Here is a 17628-nt window from a genome sequence, read left to right on the forward strand (position 1 = left end):
CAGTTTCATCTCGGGGAGGTTTCTTGTAATACTGGATGCCGCCGATGAAAGTGATCTGGATTACCGACAGCGGCAGGAGCAAGAAGCGGGGAGAAACACAACATTAAGGCCAACACGGACGGAAGAAAGAGAGCTGGTTTGTCCCCAACAGCATTGGGTTTTTTTGAACTTGACAACGTTTGGCCACAGAACTGTAGTGCCGGGTGTCCTCGCAAGCGGAGAGAAGTTATCCCCATCATTTTGCAGAGCAGCCCAGTCTCTTTCTTTTGGCAGCTGGGATCAGATGTGTCCTGGCTCGTGCCCAATTTTTGGTCAGTACCCAGCGAGCGCTGCAGCCAGCGGAGGAGCTTCGAGGTCAAAGGCGCTGCAGGGACCCGACTAGTTCTCCCCGTGGTCCTCTTCCACCCAGGCGACGATCTTCCCCTCCCAGCCGGGGATGACGTCATCGTCGTGGAAAACCTGCAGGGAAGGCGGAGAAAGAACCTCGTCAAGGATGCCTCTTGGGGGGCGGCTGCTCATCAGACGCGGCGCAAGCAGGGGGCCCCCACACAGCACCCACGGGCACCTCTCGTGGAGCCTGCCAAGTATTTTTAAAAAGTGGGTGGGGCCAGGTGGGGTTTTTTTTTAATCTAGTAAGGCTTCTGTTTGGCCATTTGAAAATTGATTTGCTGTGCGAATTTTTAAAAAGGCTGCTTTGGCGGCTGCCGCCGCCACAGGCCAAGGAGCAAAAGTCAGCTGCGGCAGCCATTTTGTGCTCAGCCCCGCCTCCTGCAGGAGAGCCAGTTTGGTGTAGTGGTTAAGTGTGCGGACTCTTATCTGGGAGAACCGGGTTTGATTCCCCACTCCTCCACTTGCACCTGCTGGGATGGCCTTGGGTCAGCCATAGCTCTGGCAGAGCTGTCCTTGTGAGAGCCAGTTTGGTGTAGTGGTTAAGTATGCGGACTCTTATCTGGGAGAACCGGGTTTGATTCCCCACTCCTCCACTTGCAGCTGCTGGAATGGCCTTGGGTCAGCCATAGCTCTGGCAGAGGTTGCCCTTGAAAGGGCAGCTGCTGACTCTTGTCTGGTTTGATTCCCCACTCCTCCACTTGCACCTGCTGGAATGGCTTTGGGTCAGCCATAGCTCTCGTAGGAGTTGTCCTTGAAAGGGCAGCTTCTGTCAGAGCTCTCTCAGCCCCACCCACCTCAATGGTGTCTACTGTGGGGGAGGAAGGTAAAGGAGATTGTGAGCCGTTCTGAGACTCTGAGATTCAGAGTCTCTAATTCAGAGAGAAGGGCGGCATATAAATCTACAGTCTTCTTTTTAAATTTAATTCATTTATAACCCCCCGCCACCCGCCTTTCTCCCCAATGGGGAGCCAAAGCGGCTTCCATCCTTCTCCTCTCCTCCATTTTATTCTCACAACAACCTTGTGAGGTAGGTTAGGCTAACAGACTGTAACTAGTTCAAGGTTACCCAACAAGTTTGCATGATACTCGGGGTTTCGAATGCAGGTCTTTGTCCGACACGCTTAACCTCAGTGCTTCACTGGCTCTCAGCTGGATGGCCCAGGCCAGCTCAGCCTTGTCAGTTCTTGGAAGCCGAACAGGGTCAGCCCTGCTCAGGGCTTGCACGGGAGATGGCCAAGGGAAGGAAGCCCAGGGCTGCTGCACACAAGTAGGCCACCTGCGAATGTCTCTTGGCTCAAAAAACTTATAGGATTGCCCTAAGTCAGCTGTGACATAAGAACAGAAGAGAAGCCATGTTGGATGAGGCCAAGGGCCCATCCAGTCCAACACTGTGTCACACAGCGGCCAAAAAACCAGGCGCCATCAGGAGGTCCATCAGTGGGACCAGGACACCAGAAGCCCTCCCACTGTGCCCCTCCCAAGCACCAAGAATATAGAGCATCACTGCCCCAGACATAAGAGAAGCCATTTTGGATCAGGCCAAGGCCCATCCAGTCCAACACTCTGTGTCACACAGTGGCCAAAAAACCAGGTGCCATCAGGAGGTCCATCAGTGGGACCAGGACACTAGAAGTCCTCCCACTGTTGCTCCCCAAAGCACCAAGAAGACAGAGCATCACTGCTCCAGACTTAAGAACAAAAGAGAAGCCATCTTGGATCAGGCCGATGGCCCATCCACTCTGTGTCACACAGTGGCCAAAAAAACCAGGTGCCATCAGGAGGTCCACCAGTGGGGCCAGGACACTAGAAGTCCTCCCACTGTTCCCCCCCCGGCAAAGCACCAAGAATATAGAGCATCCCTTCCCCAGACATAAGAACAGAAGAGAAGCCATGTTGGATCAGGCCAATGGCCCATCCAGTCTAACACTCTGTGTCACACAGCGGCCAAAAAACCAGGCGCCATCAGGAGGTCCACCAGTGGGGCCAGGACACTAGAAGCCTTCCCACTGTGGCCCCCCCTAAGCACCAAGAATGCAAGTGGCTTAACAGCACTTGACACGCACAAGAGAAGCTGCTTTGTATATGATGGCTCTGCGTGCAAAGCAAAGCTCAAAGGGAGTCCCAAAAAGCACGCTCCTACCTCTTCTTTGACGGTGCCAAATTCCGGATCCAGGGCCTTGAAATGGTACCGGTGCGTTCCTTCCCGATCGATAGCTGCTTTGAAGTCCCTCAAGGTCACCTCGCCCAACCTGTTCGTGCAGGAGCAGAGCAATGAGGCCAGCTGCCCTCCCGGAGACTTGGTGGCCCAGAGACCCAGGCCCTGCCCTCTCGGGGGTGGCTGGGGCCCGGCCTGCTGAGGGAGAGAGAATCCCCAAGCAGCAGCACTGAAAATCTTTCCCGGTTCTCCCCATGGGGACACAAGAAGGGAAGGTTGCTGGCCTCACCTCTTTGGTATGTTGACCATGAAAGGCGTGAGGGAACGATCCGTGAAGTAGAGCACTTTGGTGCAGGCGCTGCTGCCCATCGCTGGGGTGCTGTGAGAATGAGGCAGTTCTGCAAAGAAAGGAAGCCGGGCGGCTGTGAGAAGTCGGCTTCCTGCTGCACAGGGAAGCGCAGGGGGGACGCGTGCTTGGAATGCAGAAAATCTCCAATTCAATCCCTGTTAAGGTTTTTTTTTTGAAGGATAATGGGTGGCAAAGCTGGGAGAAACAAGAAATAACTGTGCAAAGGACCCTGGAAGGCTCCTGCCGGAGAGAGCTGCAGGGTACTGAGGAAAGTTCGAGTCCAGTCGGGCACCTTTAAAGCCAACCAGTTTGTATTCAGGGTAAGCTTTTGCATGAATGCACACTTTGTCGCACAATGAAACTGAGAACACAGAACAGTGCTACATATAGGCGTTGGGCAGTGAGTCAGTATGCAAAATGTGTGTGTGTGTGGGGGGGGGTTTAACAGATTAAAAGAATAGCCAGATACTGAGCGGATGGCCTGATGGTCTGATTTGGTATACAGCAGGTTCTGAGCCTGTGCGCATCTTTGGAATTCTGAAACAAGTTGGAGGGTGCAACCACAAAATGGCTGCCACAGGAGGTGGAGTCAGCCACAAAACGACTGCCACAGGAGGTTGAGTCAGCCACAAAGCGGCTGCCACAGGAGGTGGAGTCAGCCACAAAATGGCTGCCACAGGAGGTGGAGTCAGCCACAAAACGGCTGCCACAGGAGGTGGAGTCAGCCACAAAATGACTGCCACAGGAGGTGGAGTCAGCCACAAAATGGCTGCCACAGGAGGTGGAGCCAACTGCAAAATGGCTGCCACAGGAGGCGGAGATAACTACCAAATGTCAAGGAGTGAGGTTATGAATAATCCTAACACTACAGATGCAAAACGAACTTTTCAACATTTCAGGCGTTAACCCTGTTTAACCGGATGCCTTTTAATCTGCAGAGCCGGTTAGATCTCCAGAGGCCAATCAGATGCCCTGCTCGGCAAAAGCTATGAAGGAAACAGGGAAATAAACAGGCGACAGGGAAATTGCTGAGAGTAGCAGAAGCTTCAGGGAATGGGTTTACATCCAAGTCAACGTATCATAGGCCCTCGCTTGTGGCAACAGGTATTGCTCAGTTCTTATGGAAAGTTACATTGTGCTACAGCAGGGGTGGCCAACGGTAGCTCTCCAGATTTTTTTTTGCCTACAACTCCCTTCAGCCCCAGCCAGCAAGGCCAACGGCTGGGGCTGATGGGAGTTGTAGGCCAAAAAATAATATCTGGAGAGCTACCGTCGGCCACCCCTGTGCTACAGTAAAGTCTGTGTGGAGCCCCGGTTTCAAGCCTGCTTCCAGCTTTGCATGGAACCGTAAAATTTCAGCGCAGTTCAGTGCGGAACAGTAATATCTCACCTTTGTGTGGGTTGTAATAATTCACCTCTGTGTGGGTTTCTTTCCCCCTGACTTATGGTGAACCTGCGGAGTTTTCAAGGCACGAGACATTTCAGAGGTGGTTTTGCCGTTGCCTGCCGCTGCGTAACAACCCTGGGCTTCCTTGGTGGTCTCCCACACAAGTACTAACTACGTCCGACCCTGATTAGCTTTGGAGATCCGACAAGATCGGGCCAGCCTGAGCCACCCAGATCACTATGGATAGCCCCAAGGAAAGCCTTGAATGTTTAAAAAGGTCAAGGTAGTCCCCTGTGCAAGCACCAGTCGTTTCCGACTCTGGGGTGTCGTTTTCACAATGTTTTCACGGCAGACTTTTTTACGTGGTGGTTTGCCACTGCCTTCCCCAGTCATCTACGCTTTCCCCCCCCCGCAAGCCGGGGACTCCTTTTACCGACCTCGGCAGGATAGAAGGCTGAGTCGACCTGGAGCCAGCTACCTGAACCAGCTTCCGCTGGGATCGAACTCAGGTCGTGAGCAGAGGGCTCCGACTGCAGTACTGCAGCTTTACCACTCTGGGCCGCGGGGCTCTTCTTGACATCCCGTTTACCAAGCAAAGGGGAAGAGCGTGGCAAAAAGAGACAGCATTTACCAGCCACAGCCACTAGATGGCAGGACTGGCTTGTAATAAATCCACTTGAGAATCACGAGGTAGCATTTTTGTTCTCCCTCCTTCATGCCCAGAGGCTGCAACAGAGTCGCCTGAGGATGGAACCCAGGCAGATTCCCACAGGCAAGTGGAGTGTGCGACAGCAACAGGCCAAAACCAGGGAGATGGCTTGGAGGGGGGACAGGAATGGGAAGGCAGCTCTCCCCAGCCTCTCGGGAGGAACTGTGCGCAGCAGCCTCTGAAGCATAACCTCGCTGGTGGATTGGGACGAGGGCAGCTCTGGAGTTGCACTCACTGGAGTTGGAGGGCCAGGAGTCTCTGCAGTCGTTGGTCGGGTGGTCGACGGGTGACTTCCCTCGGCCCTGGGTGGGAGGAAGGAAACGGGAGGAATGAAGGAAAGAAAAAAAGGACTCCTGCCCAGGCTACATAGACGTTCCTGGACTCTGAGGACAGTCAAGAGGCTGGAGGGAGGGTCTCGTGCCCCCAGCAGGCCCTGGGACTGAGCCCTGCCTGGCACCAAACCCCGCCCCTCAAAGATGCACAAAATGGACTGTCTGCTCTGTGTATTTGGAAGAGAGCTAGAAAGTTATTGTTCATGGCTCAGCAGACAGGGTCAGATTCCATAGTCTAAGCTTCCTATTTGTTTGTCTGGTTCATAACCCGCACCCAGTTCCCCACAGGGGATTTGGGGAAGTGTACAACATTTGAAGGACGATGAATATAAGAAGAAAAAGAAGATGGGCATTGGATTCATATGCTCTGAATCTGAGTCTCAGAGCAGTCACAATCTCCTTTACCTCTCTCCCCCAACCCAACAACAGACACCCTGTGAGGTGGGTGGGGCTGAGAGAGCTCTTACCGCAGCTGCCCTTTCAAGGACAACTCCTGTGAGTGCTATGGCTAACCCAAGGCCATTCCAGCAGCTGCGAGTGGAGGAGTGGGGAATCAAACCCGGTTCTCCCAGATAAGAGTCTGCACACTTCACCACTACACCAAACTGGCTCTCACAAGGACAGCTCTGCCAGAGCGATGGCTGACCCAAGGCCATTCCAGCAGCTGCAAGTGGAGGAGTGGGGAATCAAACCCAGTTCTCCCAGATAAGAGTCCGCTCACTTCACCACTACACCAAACTGGCTCTCACAAGGACAGCTCTGCCAGAGCTATGGCTGACCCAAGTGCATTCCAGCAGGTGCAAATGGAGGAGTAGGGAATCAAACCCAGTTCTCCCAGATAAGAGTCCGCCCACTTCACCACTACACCAAACTGGCTCTCACAAGGACAGCTCTGCCAGAGCTATGGCTGACCCAAGTGCATTCCAGCAGGTGCAAATGGAGGAGTAGGGAATCAAGCCTGGTTCTCCCAGATAAGAGTCCGCACACTTCACCACTACACCAAACTGGCTCTCACAAGGACAGCTCTGCCAGAGCTATGGCTGACCCAAGGCCATGCTAGCAGCTGCAAGTGGAGGAGTGGGGAATCAAACCCAGTTCTCCCAGATAAGAGTCTGCACACTTAACCACTACACCAAACTGACTCTCATAAATACGATACAAATAAACACAAAAAGTATAAGACAGTAAAACCAAGGAACACATCAACTTAAGAAGCCAATCTGAAGGGGAAAAACAACTGGCCAGCTCCCCGGTTTGTAATGGTAAGGGAAAGGCTGCCCGAAACACAGCAGCCTTGCTTGCCTTAAGGGATGCTGGAAGGACACAAAACTCCCACGGGGAACTGGTTCCCAAGAGGAGAGCAGGGACGGTCACAGAAAATGTCCTTGCCCTGGTGATTGACAGGTGGGTTGTCAGTATCCCCCTCCTCATCGTCAAAACCATTTTTATGCCACCTTCCCTTCCCAATCCGGGGCCACAAGGCAGTGAACGTAAAAGACATTGGAACGTTTGAGCAATCAAACATGCATCGAAAACTATAAAAGAATTCAACGGAAACATATAAACAAACAGCTGCTTTCTTCTGTGTCCCCCCCCCCCGTCCCCCAGGGCCGACCACAACGAGCAAGGCAGAGGACAAGGAAAGCAAGCCGCCGGTCTGGCCGGCCTGCTGCACAGCAGTGACACAGGGACACCCCCATCCTCCAACGGAAAGGTCAGCGGGAAGAAAAACAACAGATGGGTGACGCTGATTAAAGGCTGCGCTCCGTCAGAGGCAAAGGGACCGCAACTCCCAAGGAAGGCCAGAACAGGCGGCGCGAGGCAGGTTTCCAGAGCCCTGCAGCAGCAGCAGCGGTCCACAGGGGCTCCTTTAGCCTCCAGATTCCAAGACGCTCACCTGGGCCGCTTCCTAAGGCAGGAATCTCCCATCTGGGGAGTGCAAGTCATCTGCTGCAAGGCACGTGGCCAACCGGGAGAACGCAAGCAGGGGGCATCTCCCAATCCCACCTTCCCGAGCTCTCCTGGCACGCAATCTGCTCTGAGGGCTGCTAAGCCAGGGAGTCCCCAGGAGGTACTTCGGCTCCCCGTCTTTGCTTTCTAAGCTGGAAAGCAATTTATAGAATCCTAGAGTTGGAAGGGCCCTCCAGGGTCATCTAGTCCAACCCCCTGCACGATGCAGGAAACTCACAAAACGCCTCTCCCTAAATTCACAGGATCTTCATTGCTGTCAGAGGGCCATCTAGCCTCTGCTTAAAAACCTCCAATCCCAGGACTCCTAAATCCCTCAGCCTCTCTCCCCGCCCCTTTCCTTGAAGCTGGAAAGAAATCTGGCACTCGATGGCACTGGGAATTTCATTCCTGCCTCCCACGGTGACCTGCGATGCCATATCCTCTGAGCAGCCAGGGCCTGCACGGGTCTTCCCCTTATCACGCAAGCGTCACCTAAACCCTTTTGCACCAAGCCGTTTTGGCCTTCAGCAAGCCAGATGCATCCGGTGAGTCAGGAAGGGCTGCCGCACAGTGCATCTCCGCTTTCAGGGATCTCTGCAGGTCTCCATTAAAACACACCAGGAGAAAAGACCTAGAGTCTAGTAGCGGCTAATGAAATCTGTGGGAGGGGAGGAGCTTTTGTGAGCCCCTGAGGAAACTAACTTTTCTCAGGGAGGCCGCTCCCCTGCCACAAATGTTGTTGGCCTTCCGAGTGCTCCCGGACTCTGGCTCTTTTCTGCTGCTCCAGACGAACAAACGCGGCTGCCCATCTTGAGGTAGGACATGTTTGTGGGGAAAAGCCCCTGCTTGGCCTGCAGCAGAGTCCCAGGTTCAATCTCCGCCATCTCCAGTTAAAAGGACCAGCAGGGAGTACAAGGCATCAAAGACCTTCGCCTTGGAGTGGACAAAGCCAGGGCTTCTTTTTGCGCATCAGGCCACACCCCCTTGATGTAGCCAATCCTCCGAGAGTTTACAGAAGGCCCTGTAAGAAGAGCCCTGTAAGCTCCAGGAGAATTGCTCCCTACATCAGGGGGGTGCAGCCTAAGATGCAAAGGAGGCCCTGCTACAAAAAAAGCCCTGGGCAAAACGGACTTTGATGGACTGCTTCAGGCACATCCACCTGGGTTCAGCCCTTGCTCCCTTCACTTAGGAGTGCAGACAGCGAGTATTGGGAAGGACCCTTTTTTGCCGGAGATCTTGGGAGACTTGGTACCAATCAGAGAATTCAGTACTGAGCAAGAGGGACCGACCGTGTGGTAGTATAATGCTGGGGTGGCCAACGGTAGCTCTTCAGTTTGGTGTAGTGGTTAAGTATGCGGACTCTTATCTGGGAGAACAAGGTCTGATTCCCCATTCCTCCACTTGCAGCTGCTGGAATGGCCCTGGGTCAGCCATAGCTCTTGCAGAGCTGTCCTTGTGAGAGCCAGTTTGGTGTAATGGTTAAGTGTGCGGACTCTTATCTGGGAGAACCGGGTTTGATTCCCCACTCCTCCACTTGCACCTGCTGGAATGGCCTTGGGTCAGCCATAGCTCTGGCAGAACTGTCCTTGTGAGAGCCAGTTTGGGGTAGTGGTTAAGTGTGCGGACTCTTATCTGGGAGAACCGGGTTTGATTCCCCACTCCTCCACTTGCACCTGCTAGCATGGCCTTGGGTCAGCCATAGCTCTGGCAGAGGTTGTCCTTGAAAGGGCAGCTGCTGTGAGAGCCCTCTCCAGCCCCACCCACCTCACAGGGTGTCTGTTGTGGGGGAGGAAGGGAAAGGGGATTGTGAGCCGCTCTGAGACTCTTCAGAGTGGAGGGCGGGATATAAATCCAATATCTTCATCTACCTCACAGGGTGTCTGTTGTGGGGGAGGAAGGGAAAGGAGATTGTGAGCCGCTCTGAGACTCTTCGGAGTGGAGGGCGGGATATAAATCCAATATCTTCATCTACCTCAAAGGGTGTCTGTTGTGGGGGAGGAAGGTAAAGGAGATTGTGAGCCGCTCTGAGACTCTTCGGAGTGGAGGGCGGGATATAAATCCAATATCTTCATCTACCTCACAGGGTGTCTGTTGTGGGGGAGGAAGGGAAAGGAGATTGTGAGCCGCTCTGAGACTCTTCGGAGTGGAGGGCGGGATATAAATCCAATATCTTCATCTACCTCACAGGGTGTCTGTTGTGGGGGAGGAAGGGAAAGGAGATTGTGAGCCGCTCTGAGACTCTTCAGAGTGGAGGGCAGGATATAAATCCAATATCTTCATCTACCTCACAGGGTGTCTGTTGTGGGGGAGGAAGGGAAAGGAGATTGTGAGCCGCTCTGAGACTCTTCAGAGTGGAGGGCAGGATATAAATCCAATTTCTTGTTCTTCAGAAGTTTTTTGCCTACAACTCCCATCAGCCCCAGCCAGCATGGCCAATGGCTGGGGCTGATGGGAGTTGTAGGGAAAAAAAACATCTGGAGAGCTACCATTGGCCACCCCTGGTATAAGCCACTGCCCCTGGTTTGCTTGCCTTGGTCTCCCACCTGCTCGCACTGCAGAAAGGGATCACAACAAAGCCGGAATTGCGCATGTTGTTCACACAGGTGTGAGGAGGGTGGGTTATAAATAGAAAAGAATAAATAAATAACTAATAAATAAAAAAGTGCATTGCCAGTGCAGCGTCCCTGTGTGCATGGTTGCATGAATTTGCCCTCTGGCTGGGGCTCTAGCACTGAAGCAGAAAGACCCTCCTGCAGACCTGTGTGAAGAGGGGCATCCCAGGTGACCTGCGTGCACGAGGGATATGGGGCGGGCCTCCTCTGCTGCAGACTCTCGGCACCTGGCAAGCAAGAAGGGATGGCAGATCAAGGGAACTGGACCGGAAGGCTCTCTCTCTCTCGCTCCTGCTGGCAGGATCACCCACAAGCCCCTCCCACACGCAGGTGACCCCCATTCAGTCCTGATCAAAACATCCTGCAAACACTGGCTGCTTCTGGCAACGCCTCTCCTTGGGGAGGGACGGTGGCTCAGTGGTAGCGCATCTGCTTGGGAAGCAGAAGGTCCCAGGTTCAATCCTGGCATCTCCAAAAAAAAAGGGTCCAGGCAAATAGGTGTGAAAAACCTCAGCTTGGGACCCTGGAGAGCCACTGCCAGTCTGAGAAGACAATACTGACTTTGATGGACCAAGGGTCTGATTCAGTATAAGGCAGCTTCATATATTCATATATTCACCCGCCTCTCCTGCCTCTTCTGCATCTCCAGGCGGTGCAGCCTCTCCATCAGGCTGGAGATGCCTTGCTCCAGGCTGTCGATGGTGTGGTGCTGGGGATCATGGCCGCTGAAGCTGTTCCGCAAGCTCCGGAGGGCCTCGCGCACCAGCTGCAGGTCGCTGGTCTGTCCGAGCGGGCGGCGGAAATCAAGAGGAAGCGGAAGTCAGCGGCCAGGGCGCTCCACCCGTGTCCCCGGTTTCCGCATCCCTGCCAGGCAAGGGGGCTCCAGGGGGAAGGAAGAGAAAGGGACTCACCCCTCTGTGAGTTGTGGACGTTGCTCCTTTTCCTGAGGGCTGCAGGAAGCCGTTGCTCTGAGAGCTGTGGTTGCCGTAGACAATGACCTGCTCGGCCAGATAAAAACACACACCCCCCAAGCTTTTAGAGGACAGACCGGATCTTCCCCCACTGGGATTCTTAGGGAAACCAGGTGTATTAGGAACCCAGTGTAATTTGCTACTCTTATCTACAGGTGATCAAGGATGGGGGGAGGATGGGGTATAAAATGAATGAATGAATGCATTGTATTTTTGAAGCACTGGAGACAGTTTGGAAGCACTGAATCCAAAAGTACCATTCCTCCAGCTCTTATAGAGCCAGATTGGGTTGGGGGGGGCAGTTCTGCAACTGGGCAGCAGAAGCCAACTCTGCATGGGGCTCTTTAGCTTGGAGAAACGTCGACTGCGGGGTGACATGAGAGAGGTTTACAAGATCATGCACGGGATGGAGAAGGTAGAGAAAGAAGTCCTTTTCTCCCTTTCTCACAATACAAGAACTCGTGGGCATTCAATGAAATTGCTGAGCAGACAGGTTAAAACGGATAAAAGGAGGTACTTCTTCACCCAAAGGGTGATTAACATGTGGAATTCACTGCCACAGGAGGTGGTGGCGGCCACAAGCATGGCCACCTTCAAGAGGGGTTTAGATAAAAATATGGAGCACAGGTCCATCAGTGGCTATTAGCCACAGTGTGTGTGTGTGTATATAGGCCACTGTGTGACACAGAGTGTTGGACTGGATGGGCCATTGGCCTGATCCAACATGGCTTCTCTTCTGTTCTTATGTGACACAGAATGTTGGACTGGAGGGGCCATTGGCCTGATCCAACAGGGCTTCTCTTATGTTCTTATGTGACACAGAGTGTTGGACTGGATGGGCCATTGGCCTGATCCAACAGGGCTTCTCTGATGTTCTTATGTGACACAGAGTGTTGATCCAACATGGCTTCTCCTATGTTCTTACGTTCTGCATGGTGCCATTGGCTAGTGCCTATTACATTACTACCTGATTCCCCTGCCCTGCCCCGCCAAGTCCCAGATTCAGTTTGCAATTTAAAAATAATGTTTTTCTTTTTCTTTCTTTTTTTTTAAAAGGATGACTTAACTAAAGGATGACTTAACCAAAAAGCATACATGGCACTTTATTTTTAACAGGCCCTAGAGGACCAGCCCCAAAGCACGGTGGGACAGGAGAGACTGACTAATGTGCTTGCGTTTGATTGTTTTGCCGTTCCGGTTGCAAAGCCAGGAGGGAGCCGGGTTCATCTCCTGGCTGAGGAACCGGCGGGGACTCTTCTTTCTATAATATGTCTGTCTCTACTGAGGAGAACAGGTAGACTTGAGTCCAGCAGCACCGTATAGATCAACAAGCATTTCGGGGATGTAAGCGTTAAGAGAATCAGAGCTCCTTTCTTCATCAGAGCTTTGGCTCTTGAAAGGCTGCGCCCCTGGAAACTCTAAGGTGGACTCGAATCTAGCTGTTTCACCGCAGGCCGACGTGGCTGAAACTTTACCCTGCAGAGCAGCCCAAACAGCCGTGTTTGGCCTGATCTTTTTAGGACGCAGCAACTAAGCGGGGTCACTACAGTCAGCACTTGAAAGAGAGACCAGGGCGGCTACACAGAGGCAAGGAACGGCCTTGAACACCCTTCTGGATGGGGCTGCCAAGAGCCACTCGCGACGCAAAGGCGTGTCCTTCTTGCCCAGCGGTCTAGTCTTAAGGAGCTGCTGACTGTTGCGTCTACTGGGCCCAATCAGGAGCTGGTGTTGGAACAGCCGAAGAAGCATCCGGAACAAGACAAGCGGGGGGAACTTTGTCCCTCCCCCCCACGCGCCCCTCCCACATCTCAAGCCCCACCCACCTCCTCGGCATCCTTCTTCATGCACTGAGCCAAGAGGGCTTCTTTGTGCTCCAGCTCCCGCTCCAAATCTGCCTGCAGAGGGAAGAAGCGGGTCAACGGGCGGCAGGGGCAAGAGGGCCAGAAGGCGGGCGCGGAGGGAGCAGGGGTGCCACGTACGTACCTGCTGGTAGCTGGCCTCGGAGAGCTGCCGCAGCATCTCGTCCATCTTGGCCTGGTGTTGGTGTAAGTGCCGGTCCTTCTGGGCCAGCTCCTTCTGCAAGGCGAGAAGAACAGAGGACTTCAGCGAGGGGCGGGGGGCTCGCTCCACACAGCGGTCAAGATGGGGACAAGGGTCAGCATGGCCCGTGGAGCTGGAGCTTCTTAGGAAAGGTCAGGCAGGACCCCCCACCCAGGGTGCTGCGCTGCTTGGATGCCACGGGGACACTGCACAGCACCACCAAGGAATTAAGAGAGTGGAAGAGCCAGCAGCTGGAGACACGTCTGGGGGGGTCTGCCACGATTCTAATGACCGCAGAGAGGCAGGAAGACTCCCTTACTTTGTATTCCGCCAGCAGCCGATTCCTCTCTTCCACCTTCCTCTGCAGATCAGCCTGTGGAAGCACAACGGCCACGTAAGGGTCCCTCCTCACTAGTCACTGGCACCAGGGGCCAAGTCCAGCATTCAGCAAGACACAAAGCACAGCATGGGAGCCAGTCTGGTGTAGTGGTGAAGTGCGCGGACTCTTATCTGTGAGAACCGGGTTTGATTCCCCACTCCTCCACTTGCAGCTGCCGGAATGGCCTCGGGTCAGCCAGAGCTCTCTTATCAGGGAGAACCGGGTTTGATTCCCCACTCCTCCACTTGCAGCTGCCGGAATGGCCTCGGGTCAGCCATAGCTCTCTTATCAGGGAGAACCGGGTTTGATTCCCCACTCCTCCACTTGCAGCTGCCGGAATGGCCTCGGGTCAGCCATAGCTCTCTTATCAGGGAGAACCGGGTTTGATTCCCCACTCCTCCACTTGCAGCTGCCGGAATGGCCTTGGGTCAGCCAGAGCTCTCTTATCAGGGAGAACCGGGTTTGATTCCCCACTCCTCCACTTGCAGCTGCCGGAATGGCCTTGGGTCAGCCAGAGCTCTCTTATCAGGGAGAACCGGGTTTGATTCCCCACTCCTCCACTTGCAGCTGCTGGAATGGCCTTGGGTAAGCCAGAGCTCTCTTATCAGGGAGAACCGGGTTTGATTCCCCACTCCTCCACTTGCAGCTGCTGGAATGGCCTCGGGTCAGCCATAACTCTCTTATCAGGGAGAATCGGGTTTGATTCCCCACTCCTCCACTTGCAGCTGCTGGAATGGCCTCGGGTCAGCCATAGCTCTCTTATCAGGGAGAACCGGGTTTGATTCCCCACTCCTCCACTTGCAGCTGCCGGAATGGCCTTGGGTCAGCCAGAGCTCTCTTATCTAGGAGAACCGGGTTTGATTCCCCACTCCTCCACTTGCAGCTGCTGGAATGGCCTTGGGTCAGCCAGAGCTCTCTTATCTAGGAGAACTGGGTTTGATTCCCCACTCCTCCACTTGCAGCTGCCGGAATGGCCTTGGGTCAGCCATAGCTCTCTTATCAGGGAGAACCGGGTTTAATTCCCCACTCCTCCACTTGCAGCTGTTGGAATGGCCTTGGGTCAGCCATAACTCTCTTATCAGGTAGAACCGGGTTTGATTCCCCACTCCTCCACTTGCACCTGCTGGAAAGGCCTTGGGTCAGCCATGGCTCTCTTATCTGGGAGAACCGGGTTTGATTCCCCACTCCTCCACTTGCAGCTGCTGGAATGGCCTTGGGTCAGCCAGAGCTCTCTTATCTGGGAGAACCGGGTTTGATTCCCCACTCCTCCACTTGCAGCTGCTGGAAAGGCCTTGGGTCAGCCATAGCTCTCTTATCAGGGAGAACCGGGTTTGATTCCCCACTCCTCCACTTGCAGCTGCTGGAATGACCTTGGGTCAGCCATAGCTCTCTTATCTGGGAGAACCGGGTTTGATTCCCCACTCCTCCACTAGCAGCTGCTGGAATGGCCTTGGGTCAGCCAGAGCTCTCTTATCTGGGAGAACCGGGTTTGATTCCCCACTCCTCCACTTGCAGCTGCTGGAAAGGCCTTGGGGCAGCCAGAGCTCTCTTATCAGGGAGAACCGGGTTTGATTCCCCACTCCTCCACTTGCAGCTGCTGGAAAGGCCTTGGGTCAGCCAGAGCTCTCTTATCTGGGAGAACCGGGTTTGATTCCCCACTCCTCCACTTGCAGCTGCTGGAAAGGCCTTGGGGCAGCCAGAGCTCTCTTATCAGGGAGAACCGGGTTTGATTCCCCACTCCTCCACTTGCAGCTGCTGGAATGGCCTTGGGTCAGCCATAGCTCTCTTATCTGGGAGAACCGGGTTTGATTCCCCACTCCTCCACTAGCAGCTGCTGGAATGGCCTTGGGTCAGCCATAGCTCTCTTATCTGGGAGAACCGGGTTTGATTCCCCACTCCTCCACTTGCAGCTGCTGGAATGGCCTTGGGTCAGCCATAGCTCTCTTATCTGGGAGAACCGGGTTTGATTCCCCACTCCTCCACTTGCAGCTGCTGGAATGGCCTTGGGTCAGCCAGAGCTCTCTTATCTGGGAGAACCGGGTTTGATTCCCCACTCCTCCACTAGCAGCTGCTGGAATGGCCTTGGGTCAGCCAGAGCTCTCTTATCTGGGAGAACCGGGTTTGATTCCCCACTCCTCCACTAGCAGCTGCTGGAATGGCCTTGGGTCAGCCAGAGCTCTCTTATCTGGGAGAACCGGGTTTGATTCCCCACTCCTCCACTAGCAGCTGCTGGAATGGCCTTGGGTCAGCCAGAGCTCTCTTATCTGGGAGAAGCGGGTTTGATTCCGCACTCCTCCACTTGCAGCTGCTGGAATGGCCTTGGGTCAGCCAGAGCTCTCTTATCTGGGAGAACCGGGTTTGATTCCACACTCCTCCACTTGCAGCTGCTGGAATGGCCTTGGGTCAGCCAGAGCTCTCTTATCTGGGAGAACCGGGTTTGCTTCCCCACTCCTCCACTTGCAGCTGCTGGAATGGCCTTGGGTCAGCCAGAGCTCTCTTATCTGGGAGAACCGGGTTTGATTCCGCACTCCTCCACTCACACCTGCTGAGATGGCCTTGGGTCAGCTGTAGCTTTCGTAGGAGGTGTCCTTGAAAGGGCAGCTGCTGTAAAAGTACTCTCAGCCCCACCCACCTCACAGGGTGTTTGTTGTGTGTGTGGGGGGGGGGGGAGGTAGAAGAGATTGTGACCGCTCTGAGACTCTGAGATTCAGAGTATAGGGCGGGATATAAATCCAAAATCTTCTTCTTCTTCGCAGGTGCCCCCTGCCTGGCTTCTTGGCCCACTCAAGCCCGCAGCCGCCTCATCCATACAGAATGGACGACAAGCACAGCTCTGACCTTGGTGTGGCCAAGAGAACCCAAGGCTGATGGGCGACCTGTAGGATGAACCTGCAGCCAGGTTTCCTCCAGAAAAGGCAGGTCACAGTGGGGAAAGGAGATTTGTACTGTGGCCCTGGTGCCAGGGCAGAGGCCTGCCATAATAAGCACCAGTCCCTTTTTCCTCGACCAAAAGGAGGGTTTTGTTGGGGGAACAGAACAGGGCAGGGGGAGCTGAAGCCCCGCCGTCTGCATCCTTGCCTTCGGAGGTGAAGTGGGTGGCAACCAAGAACAGGGCCTTTTCACTGGTGGCCCCTCACTTGTCACTTGGACTCATTACTGCTGGCTGTTCAGCTTCACCAGCCGGCGCCCCCTTAACGCATTCTGGAGCCCCTTCCCCTGTGGCCTCTGCAGAGGCTGCCTGTGGTTTAAGGAGGACGTCTTGACCTCCATGCCCCGAGCCAGCGTCGTCAGATCTTGAAAGCTAAGAAGGCTTGGCCCTGGTTAGCACTCGGAAGGGAAGCCACCCAGAAGCCCAGGGTCACTAGGCAGAGGCAGGCCGTGGCCAGCCGCCTCCGAACCTGGCCTTGGAAATCTCTACGGGGTTTCCTAAGTTGTCCATGACTTGACGGCACTTCACACGCGCACACGCATGCACGAAGGACATGCTCACCTGCTGGCTGTGAAGCTCCTCCTTGTCCATGTTGGCTCTCAGCAGCTCTTGCTTTAGCTGCAGGATGAGAGCATCCTGCTGGGCCAGCCGCTGCTGCAAGGCATCCTGGGAAAAGAAACACACCCTCTGAGAGAAGACCGACGGGCATCGCGGGGCGGGCGAGCGAGCAGGGGGAGGGCAAAGTCTTCTCCTGGGCCTAGGGCAGTGTTGGTCAAACTTGCTTAATGCAAGAGCCGCCTAGAATAAATGTCAGATGTTTGAGAGCCGCGAGACATGAATGTCAGATGTTCGAGAGCTGCAAGGCAGGAAGGCAAACGGATGATGGGAGGGAGGGAGAAGTGGAAAGAAAGCAACTTTAACTTTAAAGGCCTTCTCCAAGCTGCCGGCTGGCTTGGCTTGCAGAAGTGGTTTAAAGAAGAAGAAGATATTGGATTTATATCCCGCCCCCAACTCTAAAGAGTCTCAGAGCGGCTCACAATCTCCTTTCCCTTCCTCCCCCACAACAGACACCCTGTGAGGTAGATGAAGATATTGGATTTATATCCCGCCCTCCACTCCAAAGAGTCTCAAAGCGGCTCACAATCTCCTTTCCCTTCCTCCCCCACAACAGACACCCTGTGAGCTAGATGAAGATATTGGATTTATATCCCGCCCTCCACTCTGAAGAGTCTCAGAGCGGCTCACAATCTCCTTTCCCTTCCTCCCCCACAACAGACACCCTGTGAGGTGAGTGGGGCTGAGAGAGCTCTCCCAGAAGCTGCTCTTTCAAGGACAACCTCTGCCTGAGCTCTGGCTGACCCAAGGCCCATTCCAGCAGCTGCAAGTGGAGGAGTTGGGAATCAAACCCAGTTCTCCCAGATAAGA

At 54.3% G+C, this 17628-nt stretch overlaps 1 protein-coding gene across 4 annotated transcripts in view; it reads right to left on the minus strand.

The window, feature by feature from the left end:
* Nucleotides 1–311: 311 nt before the first annotated feature.
* Nucleotides 312–17628, minus strand: part of DIXDC1 (DIX domain containing 1) — a 158628-nt gene continuing 141311 nt past the window's right edge. For all 4 annotated transcript variants that reach the window (XM_060251355.1, XM_060251354.1, XM_060251353.1 and 1 more), the window contains 10 exons: nt 16765–16869; nt 13215–13268; nt 12839–12931; nt 12679–12750; nt 10796–10882; nt 10504–10665; nt 5226–5292; nt 2835–2943; nt 2531–2639; nt 312–459 (listed from right to left, as the gene is read on the minus strand). In XM_060251355.1, the coding sequence (XP_060107338.1) occupies nt 379–459; nt 2531–2639; nt 2835–2943; nt 5226–5292; nt 10504–10665; nt 10796–10882; nt 12679–12750; nt 12839–12931; nt 13215–13268; nt 16765–16869 (939 nt within the window). In that variant the 3' untranslated portion in view covers nt 312–378. The remainder of the gene's footprint in view (nt 460–2530; nt 2640–2834; nt 2944–5225; nt 5293–10503; nt 10666–10795; nt 10883–12678; nt 12751–12838; nt 12932–13214; nt 13269–16764; nt 16870–17628) is intronic.

The sequence above is a fragment of the Heteronotia binoei genome, chromosome 12 (genome assembly GCF_032191835.1).
Source record: "Heteronotia binoei isolate CCM8104 ecotype False Entrance Well chromosome 12, APGP_CSIRO_Hbin_v1, whole genome shotgun sequence".
NCBI classification, from domain to species: domain Eukaryota; kingdom Metazoa; phylum Chordata; class Lepidosauria; order Squamata; family Gekkonidae; genus Heteronotia; species Heteronotia binoei.